This window comes from Elgaria multicarinata, chromosome 3 (assembly GCF_023053635.1).
Source record: "Elgaria multicarinata webbii isolate HBS135686 ecotype San Diego chromosome 3, rElgMul1.1.pri, whole genome shotgun sequence".
Classification (NCBI taxonomy): domain Eukaryota; kingdom Metazoa; phylum Chordata; class Lepidosauria; order Squamata; family Anguidae; genus Elgaria; species Elgaria multicarinata.
The window spans coordinates 174,807,126-174,824,960 of record NC_086173.1 but is presented as its reverse complement, the minus strand read 5'-3'; the positions used below and the strand labels follow the sequence as shown (position 1 = coordinate 174,824,960).

Here is a 17,835-nt window from a genome sequence, read left to right as displayed (position 1 = left end):
TGTAAAGGCAACTTCTGCGGTGTGTCTGGGGCCTCAGAGAGGACTAGAGGGTTGGGGGGTCCCTGCCCCAAAGGGGGGGGTTCATTTAAAACGAGAGCAGGCTGTGGGGTCGCAGACTCGGGAGTTTTTGGAGGCGGATCTGCTGCAGCCTGAGGACAGCAGGAGGGAAGTTCTGAGACTTCTGACGTTGTTTTCCATGGGGAGTTTTGTAAGGAACCCGGAAGCGCGTTGTTAGACTGCGTGTGTGTGTGTGTGTGTGTGTGTGTGTGAGTCTAAATGTCTCTATGGCTCACAGTCTAAGTTGTGACTCTTCTCATTGGCCGAAAACACAGAGAGGCGGGCGCAGGCTCTTTCCTGGCCAGACGATTGGGCAGGAGAGAGAGAGAGCCTGCTTGGCCAGTGTGCCTCCCCCCCCTCTCCTGCTCTTTGAGGACTAGAGACTTGAGTCTTTAAAAGGGGAAAGGTGGGAGGCGGGATGAGCTGTTGGTGCCAGCGGGGCTTGAGCTTGGGCGAGTCCCGGCCAAGGGGGCAACTTGTGGCCCAGGCGGGACTCCGCATAGTCCTGATGGCCTGAGAACCCCCCAGCCCAGACCCCCTCCTCCTTCTCATGATGCCCTCGGGGGCGCTCTCTCTCCCCCTCCTCCAGCCCCCCATTTCCTGCACCAGCACAAGTCCGAGTGCCGCTTCAGCAACGGGACGCAGCAGGTGCGCTTCCTCGACAGGCACTTCTACGGGCGGCAGGAGATCGTGCGCTTCGACAGCGCCCGCGGGGACTTCGAGGCCGTCACGCCGCTGGGGGAGCCCGACGCCCAGTACTTGAACAGCCAGGAGGAGATTCTGCAGTACCAGCGGACCGGGGTGGATCGCTTCTGCCGCCACAACTACGACAACATCTACGGACCTTTTTCCCACCGGCGGCGGGGTGAGTCCACGGGGGGGTGGAGGGGGGGGTCCCGCCCGGGGAGGGGAAGGGAGGAGAGGGGGCGTCAGTCCTACGCGGGCCCGGGGGCTGCAGAACAGACCCCCTCTGGGAAACCCGCCCCCGCCCCAGCTGTCCTGTTCGCAACGCGAAAGACACCCCCATTCCCACCGCCCATTTTGAGGCTCCCAAAGGGCTGCTCGGGGCGGGGAGGGGGGACGGACCCTGGACGTTCTTCGGAGCTCTCCTCCTCCTCCTCCTTCTGCCTTTATCATTCACGTTCAGTCTTCAATTCGCTGCGGATTCACGTGGATCCTTCGCGTTCTTCCGTGGCGTTTATTCGCCCTCTTCAGCCCCTGCGCAGCCCCTGGAAACAAGGAGGACGAGGAGAAGGTCGAGGAGGAAAGGCGGAGCCCCAGGGACGCGTCTCCTTCACCCCTCCCCGACTCCTCTTTGGGTTTTTAACCATTTTATTATTTTCTACAAAGAAATAAAGGAAAAAAGAAGAAAAAAGACAAGCGGAGAAATAAAGCAGAACAGAACTTCACATCCTTAACTAACATTATAATACATCACATCTCATAAAAACACCTAACTAAACATCTACGGCCATGTTCCATTTGAGGCAATCTTCATTTCAGACATATAGGCGGTCAATAACTACACTTTATTTATTTATTTATTACATTTTTATATCGCCCAATAGCCGAAGCTCTCTGGGCGGTTCACAAAAATTAAAACCACAATAAAACAACCAACAGGTTAAAAACACAAATACGAAACACAGGGAGGAGATGCAGTTGGACTACAACTACAACATATTATTAATGCATCTCTCAGGGAGGGGAGTTTTCCACCATGTTTAAAAGAAGCAGTGGTACAGCCGCTTCTGAAAAAAGCCCTCCCTGGATCCCCTGGACCTTAATAATTATAGACCGGTATCAAATCTTCCATTTTTGGGCAAGGTGATTGAGAGGGCCGTTGCCTTCCAACTCCAGCAGTCTTGGATGATACAGATTTTCTAGACCCATTTCAAACTGGCTTTAGGGCAGGATACGGAGTTGAGACAGCTTTGATTGCCTTAGTGGACGATCTCCGCATGAGCATTGACAGGGGGAGTGTGTTCCTGCTGGTACTTTTGGACTTTTCAGCGGCTTTCGATACCATCCGTCTGCTCCGTCGTCGCAGTCCAACACCTTTGGAGGGCACCAGGTTGGGGAAGGGCTGCTCTAAACAAGAAAAGAGAAGTAGGTGGCCCTAAGTTGTTCGTCATCAGTTTTCCACAACCCCACAGTCACCTCTGCACATCCTATTCTCCATCCTGTCCTCCTGGTTTATATCTGCTTTGGCAGAATGAGAATTTCACTGGCACTTTCTGCCTCCTTAGGGAGGATGTGGCGTTAAGGCTGGCGAGCCTTAACTCCCAATTTCCCCGCTTTTTGGTGCTTGGTGGAAAAGTGTACGGCCTTAACGTTGTTTTATAAACCGTAGGTTTTTTGTTTTTTGAATTATTATTATAAAACACACTGATCTTACCCTTGCTCTAGACCGTTCACAGACCGTCTCTCAGTCTGTCTGTCTCTCTCTCTCACACACACTCAATATTAAACCCTTACCATCCAATCATTGCAAATACTTAAATCACAAATGGTAAAACATCACAATCTCAACTCCTAGAAGGCTCCCATTAGATTGGAACAGACGACAATAATAATAATAATAATAATAATAATAATAATAATAATTTTATTTATTATTTAATTTATTTATTGCATTTCTATACCGCCCAATAGTCGAAGATCCCTGGGCGGTTCACAAAAACTAAAACCATTCAAAGTATAAAACAAACAGTATAAAAACATGTTATAAAATGCACATTAAAAATTGATTAAAAACATACCACACATGATTAAAACATCTTTAAAACATCCTTAAAACATTCTAAAATTTCACTGGATAGTGATGATTTGGTACTAGCTTCTCCCTCTGGATCGAGGGGGGGTACAACATGAATGCAAACATCATATAACTAATTAAAACATTTAAAACTAATACATTATTAAAAGCAGCACTTTATTGAAAGGCAAGTTTAAAATTCAACATATTCAGTGCAGGCTAGATACAATTTGAAGTATATCTTTGAGGAAACAAGTCCTTATTCAACCTTTACTAATTAAAGCAAAGCATATAGATCTTTCTAGACATCGATATATCAGTGATTGTTCCTTGCACAATGGTGCAGCTTTGACAGACCCCCCTCCTCCCTCCCTCCCTCCCATGACCCTTTTCATCATGAGTGTTGATCTTAAAATCAGCATTTTCTTTTTAAATATGATCCAACTAGCCCTGCCAATTCGTTTTTTTTAATCAGTTACCCAGAATTCATTGTGAACCTGCTTCTCGCTTCGAGTGTATCTATTCTTTAATGCTATTTTTTTAACTTATTCACCTGTCCACATGTTTAATCGTTAACCATTTTCACTTTTGGTTCCGTTGGCATTTCATAACCAGGTGTCTTTTCTTGCTTTGAGGGAGGTGAGTTAGGAATTCCGATACAGCCGGGGGGGGGGGGGGAGCTAGACCAAAGGATTGTGAGCTCCCTGCCCTATTTGTGGACCCCCGAGGAGGGCGTCTGTCTGGCTACAGTGGGAAAGAGACCTCTGGTGTCTGTCTGCCCAGGAAACCCTCCTCCGTTTTCTGGATCTCTCTCAGCCCCTCCTTCCCCCTCCCTCCTTGTGTCTCTCACACATCCTTCTCCTTCTTTCCCCCCCAGTTCAGCCCTCCGTCTCCATCTCCCCCACCAAGGAAGACCCCCTGTCCCCCCACACCCTCCTGCTCTGCACTGCAGCCAGTTTCTATCCCCTGGAGATCGAGATCCAGTGGCTGAAGAACGGGCAGGAGCAGAAGGAAGGGGTCTTCTACGGGGAGGAGCTCCGGAACGGGGACTGGACCTACCAGACCCAGGTGATGCTGGAGACGAAGCCGGAGCACGGAGACGTCTACACCTGCCAGGTGGAGCACGCCAGCCTGGAGGCCCCCATCACCGTCCAGTGGGGTAGGAGCCTCCCTTCCCTTCCTTCCTTCCTTAGATACAATCCTGCAAATAGGGTGGGAATTCTACATTCCTGTGTCATCCCTGACCTGCTGAGGATGCAGAAAGACCCCCACACACACACTTCTCAGGAGGTCCCCTGATCTGATGGAGGTTCTTAATGTGAGCCCAAGTCTGGAGCTGGCGATTAAGAGGGGAATTGATCCAGGTGCACAAGATTATAATACCAGGAGGCAGTTGGGGGGGGGGGGCAGTGAGTAAGGGGAGAATTGATCCAGGTGTGGAAGATGATGCCTGGTGTGGCCAAAGTGGGCAGGGAGACATTCTTCTCCATCTCTCACCTAATACCAGGGCCCAAAGGGGGGGAGGGGTCATCCCATGAAGCTGAATGGTGGGCGATTCTGGGCAGTTGAAAGGAAGCCAGGTGAACGGAACATAGTAAAAGGAGAAGGTGTGTTGAGCCAGAGCAGATGTCAAACTGCCACTCTCTCTTTGCCACGCTTACAAGATTGAGAGGGGACTGCAGGATTTATGGGGGCCCCTCTCCCCAGCCCCCCATCTCTCAGGATGATGCCCCTCCCTGCCCCATCAGCCTTGATTCTAGATTCATGTTGCCTGAGGACTAGCGTCTCCTGCAGTTACCACCGGTGAAGTTCCCTGTGAGCTCTGGAAAGAGCCTCAGCTCCCGGGTCCTGATTGGGGCTGGCAGGAGATGCAGGAGCTAGAGTAGGGGGAGAACTGGGCAGCCCCCACCCCCACCCCGGCTCCCAGTCATGGATCTTGTGAGTTGCTGCTTTTAAAACTGGGGCTGGTTGGTTTGTTAGGTTGTAAGTGATTTGCATCTTATTTTGGACTACGCTGATGTGTATAAGCCACCCTGTGAACTTTTGAGGAAAGATGGAGCCTAAATTCAATATTAGAATCATAGAATTGTAGAGTTGGAAGGGGCCTCTAAGGCCATCTAGACCAACCCCCTGCTCAATGCAGGAATCCACCCTAAAGCATCCCTGACTGATGGTTGTCCAGCTGCCTCTTGAACTACTATTAGGACTAGTAGTGCAGAACGCATTGTGAAACTAAGGAGTCCGCTACCACAGGACGGGGTGATGGCCCTGAACATGGAGGGCTTTAGGAGGGGATTAGACATGGCCATCAGTGGCTAGTAGTCCGGATGGCTCTATGCCACCTCCAGGATCACAGGCAATATGTGGGACTCGATGGCCTTGTAGGTTCCTTCCAACTCTGCTCTTCTATGATTCTGTGTCTCTGGCTGAGGCTTTTCTTGAGCAATCCCCCTGCCCCTTTTATAGACTTTTACTGGGTCTCAGATGAGAATGACCTCTGTTTGCAGCCCACTCCCATGTTCACCCACCTCTCCCTCCTTCCTTCCCTCCTTCCCTCCTTCCTTCCCTCCTTCCTTCCTTCCTTCCCTTGTCAAGAGGGTAACGCCAGGAGCTGTCCATGTGGAAGCCCCCTCTGAACCCCAGTTGCTGAGGAACAAGGGCCGTTGTGCTCCTGGGCTTCCCATTGGGGCATCTCGTGGGACACTCTGGGAACAGAAGGATGGACTAGGGAGTCCCTTGGCCTGATCCAGCATCAGGGCTCCTCTTCTGGGAGGGAAATTGAGTCAGGATTCGGCTTCTGCGCGTGTTTCAGGGAGCAAGGAAGCGACACTCGGTTGTTCCAGCTGTGCATGTGCTGAGGATTAGTCACAGGGGCTGGGAACTGGGGGGTTGTGCCAACGTGTCCAGAGAGAAGGACGTAGACTTTGGAGGCAGCAGCGGGAGACCTTCCGATGGGGCTGGGGACCCACAAGCCCCATAGAGACCCCAGAGATCAGAGGCGCTCCAGGCTGTTGTGCTTTTGAACTCCCATTTCAGCCACAATCAGCCCATACCTGGTGAAAGGAGCCCACGTCTGCTTGTGATTCGTGGCTTCGCTTCCATTGCATCCTTCATGTGGGGGCTTTGGGTTCCCAACAGGCCCCATCTTGTGCTCCAGTGATGGACCTCCCCTTTCCAGTTCAGAGCACCAGTTTGCAAGTGGGAATTCATAAAGTATCCTGGGAATTACGATCCCCCCTTCTCCTCTCCCCTGGGGGGCAGGGGGCTTTACAGGAAGCGACCTTTCCGGCCTCACAGCCTGTCTGTGATCTCTGGAGTCTGAGGAGAGGTCAGCAGTGGGGGCTGAAAAAGACCCTCCCTGGGTGTAAGGCATGGAACGGATCCTCCCTTGGACACCTGCAGGCCGAGAGGCCAAACCTGGCCCTGATCCTCCTGCTCACGTGGGGCTCCTGGTCTCTCTCCTCCCACAGAGCCACGGAAGTCAGACTCTGCCAGGAGCAAAGTGTGGACGGGGGCCGTGGGGGCCGTGCTGGGCGTGGTCTTCGTGGCCGTGGGACTCTCCCTCTACCTGAAGAAGAAGAAAGGTAATGGGGTGTCTGTGTGTCCATGAGTCCCTCACCCTGTTCAGACAACAGACTAAGCCATGGTAGTGAAGCATTCTGAGGGAAACATCATTGCTTCGTGTGTCGTCTGAACCATTCCTGACCATGGCGGCCACGTAATTACAGTTTAAACACATTCACCAACCATTTGCTGAAGGAGGGTTAGCGGCCTAGCCGGGGCTCCGCGTGTCGTCTGAACAGGCCCAGTGAGGTGTTTCTGGTTCCCGAAAGTGTTGTCTGAATGGGGACTAGGTGTGTGGGAGAAATGGGTGGCACCATAGGAACTCTGTGGGGGAGGGGAGCAAGGGATTTGGGGTGGGGGCTGCCCCCTCTCCCCCCTCTCCTCTTCGTCTCCCAGCTTCTGCTCCCACAGGATCCCCCTGGATAAGACCCTTCGAAAAGGTTGGGGCCCTGATCCAGGGAGAGTGAGCACCCTGCACCCCTCCTGGCACAGTGGCTAAAAGACTGAACAGTGTCTCAGGAAACCCGCAGTTCGAATTCTGCCTCTGCCATAAACTCAGCAGGCGGCCTTAGGCCAGCTGCTCACTCTCAGCCTCCATTCCCCCACCCCACCTGCAATATGGGGGATAGTAACACTGGCTTACCTTACAGGGTTGTTGTTGTCAGCTTTAGATCACTTGAAAGTGTTATGAAAATGGGAAGTGGCAGGGAGGGAAGAAAGACCCCTCCCCCCTCCAAAGAGAGGTCAGTCCTGGATTTAAGTTGGGCAGAGAAAAGAGTTCTGGGAGGTTTGTGCTTTATGAGACACTTCAGGGCCTGGGAGGGGAGGGAGGCATCTTGGGCCCCCCAGTGAACATCACAACCCCTCCATGGACGTAACTGTGTCTCCATCTCTCTCTCTCTCCCTCTCTCTCTCTCTCTCTCTCTTTCTCTCTTTAGCAGCACCCATCCAACCACCTGCAGGTAAGGCCTCTCCACACACCTCCTCCCCCCCAATTCCTTGTGTTGGTTTTTATCCTGCCTTTCCAAAACCAGTCACCCAGAGCAGCTGACGGATATTTCAAAATGACCCCGCAAAGCCCACGTGCAGAGTGCAGCTCCTCTGCGGCGTCTGGGAGCAGCAGCCCTGTGGGTCTCTTGCGGTGGAAACCACCAGGCGTCTTGTGGCACCTTGACCTTGTGTGGGCAGAAACCTCTTCCTCAGATGCGCTTTGCTTGTTTATTAGTACTTATATACCGCTTAATACACTAAAACCTGTAAGTGGTTAACTATAACACTATTAACATCACAGCTTAAAGTCCACTACTAAAAGCAGTTACTACAACAACAGTAACAACAATAGAAATGTCAGTCAAATGGGGCATTGTCCTGATTAATTACACTTCTGACAGGTCAGATTAATTGCAAGCCAAATTGACAGATGTATAAGGATGCAGAAGGGGGGGGGAGTCAGTCAGAGGGGCCCAAAGGCACTGAAATGCAAGGGGGGCTTTGAGCAAAACTCTCCTGTATCTGAAGAAAGCACAGTGAGACCCCAGAAGCACAAGACGTTGGGGCAATGCAGCCTTCCTGGTTTGGCCGTATGAACTGAACACTTTCAAAGGCGGAGATACATCCTTGGTCTCAATTCAGCCCTCAAAGAACACAATCAAACTTGCTGATGATTCTACTTCAGCCGTGTCTTTCTGAGGCCTCCCTTTCGAGCTGTCGAAATAGGACAACCTTTGGGTCAGCAGCAGAGTCTCCAGGGCCCTCGATGTGGTGCCCCCCCCCGACCTGGCTGCAGCCCCCCCTCCCTGCCCTGCATAGCAGGAGTTACTGGAAGGTCCATCAGTATATTCTTTGTGAGTTGGTGGCCAGTGAGGGACTGTAGTGTGAAAGGGGGGTGGGAGAGACACCGGGCGAGTCAATATTCCTGACACTCCATCTAAATATGAACTTTCCTATTAATGTATTTTAATATACGTTTTTATTATTATATTATTATTATTATTATTATTATTATTATTATTATTATTATTATTATTATTATTTATATAGCACCATCAATGTACATGGTGCTGTACAGATAACACAGTAAATCGCAAGACCCTGCCGCATAGGCTTACAGTCTAATAAGTTGTAGTAAACAATAAAGAGGGAAGGAGAATGCAAACAGGCACAGGGAAGTGTAAACAGGCACCGGGTAGGGTGAAGCTAACAGTATAGAGTCAGAACAAACTCAATATTTGAAGGCTATAGGGAAAAGAAAAGTTTTTAGCTGAGTTTAAAAGCAGTGATTGAGTTTTATCTCTCCTCCCTTTTCCCTCCCAGCCCTCATCGGCTAGAATCTTTCACCTCTGAGTCCCAACATGGAAAGAAACTCTTTGCATAGCTACGTCTTTCCTTGGAAGATGCAAAACTGAAGGGTTTGAAAAAGAATAGACTCTGCTGGATCCTGCACTTCCTCCTCCTGCTACGACGCCCCTGTTCCTGTTTCTCTTCATTTGTTTCTGGTTGTTTCTTTTGGGGTGGGTGGGGGATTCATCCTGCCAAGTGCTGAGAAGAGCCTTCTCCTTCCCTGGATTTCTGATCAGGAGCAGAGAACTGCTCAGGGTCTCTTCCTCCCCTGGCAGGACCATCACTCCGGGCTCCACTGTTTGAATTAGTTCATCCCTAACGGCATCCTGAATCCCTGAGACCCGCAAGCGGATTCCGTTCTAAGCGGATGGAATGAGAATGAAAAATGTCTGTTGCCCGTTGCTTGAGTTGCAGGAAATCGCCAGGTTGAGCTGAAGGGCCCTGAAAACAATCACCCCCCCCACCTTTTCAAGGAGGGGCCGTGGATCTGTACGGATCCTCTGTGGAGAATGCAGAAGGTCTGGTGCAGGTGGGATGGGGAGGTCTACTCTGAGGAAGTGGCAGGAGTGTGTCTGGAGCAATACAGGATTCCTGGCCCTGCTCCCCTCTTTGAAGGGGTTGGAGGGGCAGCAGGAAGGTCTAGGAGGGAGGGGCAGTGACCTGGTTCACCTGCCGAGACAAGCCGCTGTGGGTGATCAGACGTGGTGGGTCGTCCTGTCGTGCGAAGCCAGCGTTTGCCTTGCAGGACTCCTCAGTCCTTCCTAGCTACACTAGAGTGACCAGATTTAAAAGAGGGCAGGGCTCCTGCAGCTTTAACTGTGGTGATGAAGAGGAAATTTCACCAGGTTCTCCATATATACAAACGACACCTGCTGTAACTCCCTCTTCAATACAACTGTTAAATAGGGTGACCCTATGAAAAAGAGGACAGGGCTCCTGTATCTTTAATAGTTGCATAGAAAAGGGAATTTCAGCAGGTGTCTTTTGTATATATGGAGAACCTGGTGAAATTCCCTCTTCATCACAACAGTTAAAGCTGCAGGAGCTATACTAGAGTGTCCAGATTTAAAAGAGGGCAGGGCTCCTGCAGCTTTAACTGTTGTGATGAAGAGGGGATTTCACCAGGTTCTCCATATATACAAAAGACACCTGCTGAAATTCCCTTTTCAATACAACTGTTAAAGATACAGGAGCCCTGTCCTCCTTTTCATAGGGTCACCCTAGGCTTGACGAGCCTCAGAGTGGCCGCCGTGGCAACGTTAAACTTCGGGGCAGTTACGAGGTATGACGTAGATATAAGTGAGGGCAGTTATGATAACACAGCGCAGAAATTAAATGAACTGCAGCAGTGCAGATGCGGTGCTATAGGCTTCCGGAGTTGCACAGAATTCCTTGCATGCTCCTTCCTGTGGCACTGAACGGCTGCTGGGTTTTCTGCCCCCCCCCCTTGCTTATTGCGTTACATTCAGTCCTAAGGACTCCCTTCCAGGGAAAATGATGTTCTCCGCCCTTGCTGTGGGGAGTGTGTGTGTGTGTTGGTTCTCTGGGTGTGGGAGTGTGGGGGTGGACGGACGCTGGAGTGGGTTTGTGAGGAGGTTTTGCTTCGCTTTCTGCTGACCACAGGTGCTTGGATCGTGGCCAGTTTCTCTGTTTCATTTCCACGAACGCTGAGCCTAGCTTGTCGCGTGGGGAAGCGAAACCCGAGCGCCTCTGCAGCGTCTTGTCCACTGCCAGGAGCGTCTCTGGGCAAAGAAGGACGTTGCTGGGGGCCCAGAGGTGCAGCTTCCGTCTCCGGAGAGCTGGAAATAAGGGGTGGGGCGGGGGTGCCTTGACCCAGGGCCCAGTGTGTGCGTTCGTCTTCCCTCCCCTTCTGTGTAGCGGAGAAGAGTCCCAGAGTGGTGGAATCTCAGGCTCAGACTCTGGAGAGCCACCCCTGCCTCCCTTAATTCTCTGCCTTTCGCTTCACAGTCTCAGGCAGGCAGCATCTGCACACGCACCAGAATGAAGTGGTAGAGTAACACTTAACCCCCTGCAATTTGAAATCCAGCACATCAGGGAGAAAATTTGTAGCTCAAGGACCTAAGAGGAGCCCTGCTGGATCAGACCAAGAGGCCTGTCTGGGCTATTTATCTTTCAGATAAAGTCCGGAAAATAAAGGTTAATTGTGGTATTATACACATTTAATGGTTGAAATGCGCCCCAAAAGAGAGAAACAATTATTTATCTTCTATTACAAAAATACAAATATTTCATAAATGCGTGACAACGACAAGATTCAATTGGAACTTCTAAAAAGAAGTGAAACCAAAACAGTTGCTCTGAATAGCAGCAACCGCAAGCATAGTTTCTTATGTCTGGAGTGAAAAAAAGCTTCACGAGAGAATTCACATCCATTTTGCAAGGCCTGTTCATAAATAAGACGAATGGGCCCCAGCGTGTTTCCGAGGGGTCCTGATGAATGAATCTCACGAATGAAGGAGAGTGCAGAGTTCAGCATGAGGCCATGAAAACATACCTTTTCCATGAGAACATGAGAAGAGCCGTGTGCTTGATCAGTCCAAAGGACCACCCAGGTTGCCAGAGTGGACAACCACATGCCCCAATGGGAAGGTCACGGCAGGACATGAATTCAGTATCACCTTCCTTCTTGTGTTCCCCAGAAAGTAGGACACAGCAGATACCGGAGGTAATATGTAGCCATCATGATTAGTTTTGTACTGGACATCAGGAAAAACTTCCTGACTGTTAGAGCAGTATGACAATAGAACCAGTTACTAAAGGCCTTCAAGAGGCAGCTGGAACGCCATCTGTCAGGGATGCTTTAGGGTGGATTCCTGCATTGGGCAGGGGGTTGGACTTGATGGTCTTTAGGCCCCTTCCAACTCTGCTATTCTATGATTCTATGAAGTAGGATTGATTTTTCCATAGAGGGGATAATTAAAGAAAAGTGACCCAGCTGAAGCGCTACAGTCATATTAGCAGGACTCTACCATGTCCATCCCTAGTAATACTAGAGTAGAGTGGGAATTCAGTTTGAACGCTGAAGGTTCAAGTATTTTAACCTTGACTCATCAGGAGGTATTGTGGGGGGCAACAGATCCACAGGCAGTAAGCCTGTGTGCGCCACTTGCTGGGGAACATGGGTGGGAGGGTGCTGTTGCACCATGTCCTGCTTGTTCATCCCTGGCCCATGGCTGTTTGGCCACTGTGTGAACAGAGCGCTGGACGAGACGGACCCCTGGTCTGATCCAGCCTCAGGGCGCTTCTGATGTTCTGATGTTCTTAGCACCAACTGCTTTGGGAATCAACCCCCAAGACGTGTGACATGAGACATGGGATTATCTCCTGCTAAACACCCCGCTCCCAAGCCCTCCTGGCCCCTGGCCCCTGGCCCAAAACGCTGCTGCCCTGATTTGTACAGGGCTGTACCACAACATACCTCTGAGTTTGCCTCTGCCACTAAAGCCCTCCTGCTGTGTCTGTCCTTCAGAGCAGCTCATTCGGTCAAGGCTTGGTGAATGGAATGAGCGGCATCGGCCTTTCATTCCCGCTGGGGTTCAGTCCTTGCAAGGGGCTGCGATGTTCTCGGTCAGAAGCCAGCTTCACGGTCTGGACTCAGTGCCTGGAAGTGGGTGTCTTTCCACCTGCAGGGTGGCTACTAACCCTCAGCCCCCTCCCTCACGAGGATTTTGATACTGCGTTTTTATACTATTGTTTGTTTTACACTTTGAATTGTCCTCCTGGTTTTAATCTTTGTGACCCGCCCAGAGAGCTTTGGCTATTGGGTGATGTAGAAATGCAATAAATAAATAAATAAATAGTGGTGGCCATCCCTGCATTGTAGTAGCCAATTCCATTGTTTCACTGGATGCTGGTGTGCGTGTGTGTCCTTCCTTGTGCCTGTCCGGAATCCCCCCCTTCAGCTTCCTGGGAACGACCCCATTGGGTCCCCGGATTAGGAAGGGTGGGGCCTGAGCTCCGTGGCAAGAGCACCTGCATCTCCAGGTGGGGCCGGGCGAAACACCTGCCCCAAACCCTGGAGAGCCCCTGGCCATCCGTGAAGACAGTCCTGCACGAAAGGAACCAGAGGCGTCATGGGGGAACAGGCAGCCCAGGTGGGCCTTTTTGGCCACCATTCAGTTCCGTGGAGCGTCTGGGCCGCGTCGCCTTCTGGCAGCCGCCCTCTGCGCTGGGTCCCCATCTGGCTGCTTGTGATGCCTGGTTCCTGTCTTGCTACCCTGAAAAGCGGTGACAGGGCGGAATCTGAGCCAAAGCCTGGAAACGTTTTTGCATAGGAGCATTCACCTCTGTTTCAAACATGTGGTGGTGGTGGTGGTGGTAATACAAATGTGCCTCTGAGCATGTGCAGAGTGTATTTAGTTCACTATGGAGTAGTCTCAGTAAACCCTGAGACTACTATGCACAACTATGGGAGAAAGGTGGATGATTTTGACATTCCTCGGCCAGTGGGGGTGTGGAGTTGGGGACGCAGGTCAGTTGCCGCCTGGCCTTCCCACCCCTGCCTGCCCGCTGGGTCTGTGCCAGGGGTTTCCCAGGCCCGGCTTGTTGTCACCTGACACAGCGCTGGTTGGGTGTTCGTCTGGGTTTGCCTTTTTCAGGGACTTCCCCTGAGTCAAGACTTGAGCTGTGCCAATCACAGGCCCCAGGGCTGCCCTGGTCATCAGTTGCTGGGCAGGGAAGGCATGGCTTTTGCAAAACCCTCTGTCTTTACAGGCTTCTCTGAGCATCTCACATTCTTGCAGGCCTGGAGGGACTTGCTGTGGAGGAGGGGAGGGGAGATTAAAACAACAGCAACAAATTGACAAAGGCCCCCCCCCCATTTCTCTGGCCCAGGGCCTTTCAGGGTTCCTCCATAGGGCAGGAAACAAGCAGGAGTGAAATCTACTGGAATTCTTTGAGAGTGTCAACAAACATCTGGATAGGGGTGATCTGGTGGACACTGTATACTTGGGTTTCTAAAAGGCTTTTGATAAAGTCCCTCATCAAAGACTCCTGAATAAACTTAGTAGACCTGGAATAAGAGGAGAGGTCCTCTTATGGATCAGTAACTGGTTAAAGAACTGAAAGCAGAGAGTAGGAATAAATGGTCAATTCTCCCGTTGGAGGGAAGTAAATAGAGGGGTCCCAGAGGGAACGGTATTGGGACCATAGAATCATAGCATAGCAGAGTTGGAAGGGGCCTACAAGGCCACTGAGTCCAATCACCTGCTCAGTGCAGGAATCCATCCTTGACAGATAGTGTTATCATGTCTCCCCTCAATCTTCCCTTCTCCAGGCTGCCAAAACAAAAGGGAACCCCAAGTAACAAGTGGTAAAAAAGCCAACGGCCCGGGGTGGAACCGGAGATATATCTTAGAAAATATAGGAGATCATTTCGCTCTGGAGAAAATTGAAATTATACTCTTATTTGAATTGCCTTGAAGAAGGACTTCATAAATCCGAAATGCGTTGGCAAAAATAAATACATATTTTCTAAGATATATCTCCGGTTCCACATCTTGCCCTTGGCTTCCCCCCCCCACTTGCTCTGAATAGAGAGGAACCAGGACCTCACGTGATTTGGAAGCTACACTTCTATTAATGCAGCCCAAAATAGCATTTGCCTTTCTTGCAGCCATATCGCACTGTTGGCTCATATTCAGCTTGCGATCTACAACAATTCCAAGATCCTTCTCGTTTGTAGTATTGCTGAGCCAAGTATCCCCCATCTTGTACCTGTGCATTTGGTTTATATTTCCCAAATGTAGAACCTGGCATTTATCCCTGTTAAATTTCATCCTGTTGTTTTCAGCCCAGCACTCCAGCCTATCAAGATCACTTTGAAGTTTGTTTCTGTCTTCCAGGGTATTAGCTATCCCACCCCCATCTTGTGTCGTCTGCAAATTTGATCAGCGTTCCCTGCACCTCCTCGTCCAAATCATTAATAAGAATGTTGAAGAGCCCTGGGCCCAGGACTGAGCCCTGCGGGACCTCACTCGTTAACTCCCCTCCCTCGTCCCAGGTGAGGAGGCTGCAACCCACTAAGCCTGGCAGAAGGAGGAACTGGGGGGTCATTAATGCATCCTCCCCACTCTCTTTATACACCTATCTTCTCAACCCGGACAAACCGGGGGACCTTCTGCCCGGAGACTGATGACGCTGCTGGAAGGAGAATTCTCACTGGTGCTTCTCTGTGCCCGGGCAGAGCTGCGTCTCCGGGACTTTGCAGAAACAGCGGCGCGTCCCACCCCGACCCTCATGAACGGCAGGCAAAAGAAGTTTCCGTTCTCGGGCTAAGAAGCAGGTTTTCCTCTCTCCCGGTCCTTGTGGGGCAGCAGCCATGGGCCCTGCTCTCGTTCTCCCGTTGCTGCTGCTGCTGGGACCCTCTTTGGTCCCTGGAAGTGGGGGAGGGAAGAAGCCCCCTCCAGGTGAGGAGCAGGTGAGGGAGGGGGAGGGGGCTTGGAGAGCGAGAGGGAGAGACCCCTTCTGCTCCTCACCATCCCAATGGGGCAGCAGAGACCCCCTTAAGCCCAAAGACCCTGTGGAGAGAAAAGGGGCAAGAGGGATCCAGGAAGCCCCCGAGGCTCAGGGAGCGAGTGAGGAAGGAGGGGGAGTGTCAGAGGGATGGGACCCCCCCCAGGGCCCCCACCTCTTCTGCTCTTGCGGAAACTCTGCGCTGTGTGAAGAAGGGTTTCCTCTGATCTGTCCTGAATCTCCCACCAATTGGCTCCATGGGGTTCTAGTATCATGGGAGGGGGTAAGAAATGCCCCCTCTCCGCTCCCTCCGCACCCTGCGTGATCTCGTCCCCCTCCGTCCCGTCTCCCTTCCCTTCCCTTTTCACTGAGCTAAAGAGCCTCGGATGCGCTGTCACTTTCCCCCTCGGAGGGGAGTTTCTTCCAGCCCTATTCTGAACTTTTGCCAACTCTGCAGGATCCTTTTTGAGATGCGGTGAACAGAACTATCCGCAGAATTCCACGTGTGGTTGTACCGTCGCTTTGTCCAAGGGGTGGGTGATCGTGGTGGTTTTATTCTCGGTATCTTTCCTAAGTTAGGGTGACCGTATGGAAAAGAGGACAGGGACCCCGTATCTTCAACAGCTGTACAGAAAAGGGAATTTCAGCAGGCATCATTGTATGCATTTAGCACCTGCAGGGATTCCCTTTCTATACAACTGTTGAAGATACGGGGGCCCTGTCCTCTTTTCCATACGGTCACCCTGTCTGGTCCTAATCCGATACTCCAGCCACGACACCACCTTTCTCTGGAGGCGTCTTTGCCTGCTGAGTCTCTGGCTGAGATTCCTCCCTTGTCCCGGATCCTCTCCTGGGCTGCGCGGGGGGGGGGGGGACGCTGGCTGGAGATCATCCATGTAAACGCAGCCTCTGCGGTGTGTCTGGGGCCTCAGAGAGGACTAGTGGGTTGGGGGGGGTCCCTGTCCCAAAGAGCTTTTAATGTAAAATTAGGCGGGGGGGGGGGAGACCAGGCTGTGGTGCAGCCTCAGGCGTCTTTGGAGGCGGATCTGCTGCAGCCTGAGGAGAAGAGAGGCCGAATTCTGAAACTTCTGACGTTGTTTTGCATGCAGAGTTTTGTAAGGAACCCGGAAGCGCATTGTTAGTCTGCGTGTGTGTGTCAGTCTATATCTCTCTATGGCTCACAGTCGACGTTGTGACTCTTCTCATTGGTCAAAAACACTGAGAGGCGGGCGCAGGCTCCTTCCTGGCAAGACGATTGGGCAGGAGAGAGCCTGCTTTAGAATTATGCCCTTCGCGCCCCCGGCTCATTGAGGACTAGAAACTTGAGTCTTTAAAAGGGGAAAGGGGAAGTATTTAAAAGGGGAAAGGTGGGAGCCTGGATGAACTGTTGGTGGCCAGCGTGGCCTGAGTCTGGGCGAGTCCCGGCCAAGGGGGCAACTTGTGATCCAGAAGCGACTCACGTGTAGTTGGCAGGGTGAGAAGCGACTCACGTGTAGTTGGCAGGGTGAGAAGGCACCAGTGGCTACGAACTCTTTGATTAGAGGCAGTTCAGCAGAACGCTCAGAAAGGAAAAAAGGCTCCAGGAAATATTTAAAATATAAGAATACGGTTTTCACTGTCAGCTCCTGGAGAAGGTTTATTTATTTCTAGTCCGAAACGTGGAGCATTCCAGACACAGACAAGAATTATTAAAGATTTTAATCATTTTCATCGGCCCCAGAGCGAGTCTCTCAATCCTAGCCAGAAGCGACTCAGCGTGGTCCTCCTGGCCTGAGGACCCCCCACCCACGACCCTCCTTTTTCCCGCCCTCGGGGGCGCTTCCTCCCCCCTTCTCCAGCCCCCCATTTCCTGGCCCAGGCGAAGTGGGAGTGCCGCTTCAGCAACGGGACGCAGCAGGTGCGCTACCTGTACAGGTACATCTACGACCGGCAGGACCTCGTCCGCTTCGACAGCGCCCGCGGGGACTACGAGGCCGTCACGCCGCTGGGGGAGCCCACAGCCAAGTACTGGAACAGCCAGGAGGGGATTCTGCGGGAATACCGGAGCTATGTGGATCGCTTCTGCCGCTACAACTACGGGGTGGCCGAGCAAGGGCGCATGGTGGGCAGGAAAGGTGAGTTTCTGCCCGGGATGGAGGGAGAGAAGAGGGACAGTGTGGGGGGGAAGCGTTCTCCGGACTCACCTGCCAGGTAGGAAGACGCTCCTTCTGCCCACCTGGCCCTTCTGTAAAGAGCGAAGCAATGGAGAGGGACAGCAGTAAAGCTAAAGAAGGTGGCTAACCTTTACTTGTAGTATTTATACAAAGGCGTATTTAGAGGCTTTTATTTACATTTAGTCATAATTTCATTTATTTATTATTTATTATTATTTATTTATTTATATTTATATATTATTTATATATTATTTTATTTATTATATTATTTATTATATTATTTATTATTATTTATTTATTATTTATTAATTTCATTTATTACTTACTTATTTATCCAGTTGGCAGGAAAGGTGAGTTTCTGTCTGGGAGGGAGGAGGAGAAGGGGAGGGGAAGTGTTAAAAGAATATGGCTAACGTTTATTTCCAATTTTTGTACAAATTCATATTTATAAGTTTTTATTTATATTTATTTATTTACTTATTTGACTGG

General features: G+C 51.0%; 3 protein-coding genes across 9 annotated transcripts in view; 2 read left to right on the top strand and 1 right to left on the bottom strand.

Annotated features, from left to right (window-relative positions):
• LOC134396457 (rano class II histocompatibility antigen, A beta chain-like) overlaps positions 1 to 8,723 on the top strand; it is a 128,024-nt gene extending 119,301 nt beyond the window's left edge. Inside the window, exon 6 of the mRNA XM_063122974.1 lies at positions 8,693 to 8,723. Coding sequence (XP_062979044.1) covers positions 8,693 to 8,706 — 14 coding nt within the window. The 3' untranslated portion in view covers positions 8,707 to 8,723. The remainder of the gene's footprint in view (positions 1 to 8,692) is intronic.
• The window catches only part of LOC134396452 (class II histocompatibility antigen, M beta 1 chain), a 274,896-nt gene that overhangs the window by 210,964 nt on the left and 46,097 nt on the right, over positions 1 to 17,835 (bottom strand). The gene's annotated exons all lie outside the window — the stretch shown is intronic.
• LOC134396456 (H-2 class II histocompatibility antigen, E-S beta chain-like) overlaps positions 1 to 17,835 on the top strand; it is a 67,680-nt gene that overhangs the window by 43,230 nt on the left and 6,615 nt on the right. For 4 of the 7 annotated variants that reach the window (XR_010025265.1, XR_010025264.1, XM_063122967.1 and 1 more), the window contains exons 2-5: positions 647 to 922; positions 3,693 to 3,974; positions 6,286 to 6,399; positions 7,318 to 7,341. Coding sequence is in view for 5 of the 7 variants with exons in the window: in XM_063122967.1 (XP_062979037.1) it covers positions 647 to 922; positions 3,693 to 3,974; positions 6,286 to 6,399; positions 7,318 to 7,341 (696 nt within the window). In the remaining 2 variants the exon portion in view is untranslated. Of the gene's footprint in view, positions 1 to 646; positions 923 to 3,692; positions 3,975 to 6,285; positions 6,400 to 7,317; positions 7,342 to 17,031; positions 17,308 to 17,835 lie in introns of all 7 variants that reach the window. The other 3 variants (XM_063122970.1, XM_063122969.1, XM_063122966.1) reach the window with 3 other exon arrangements.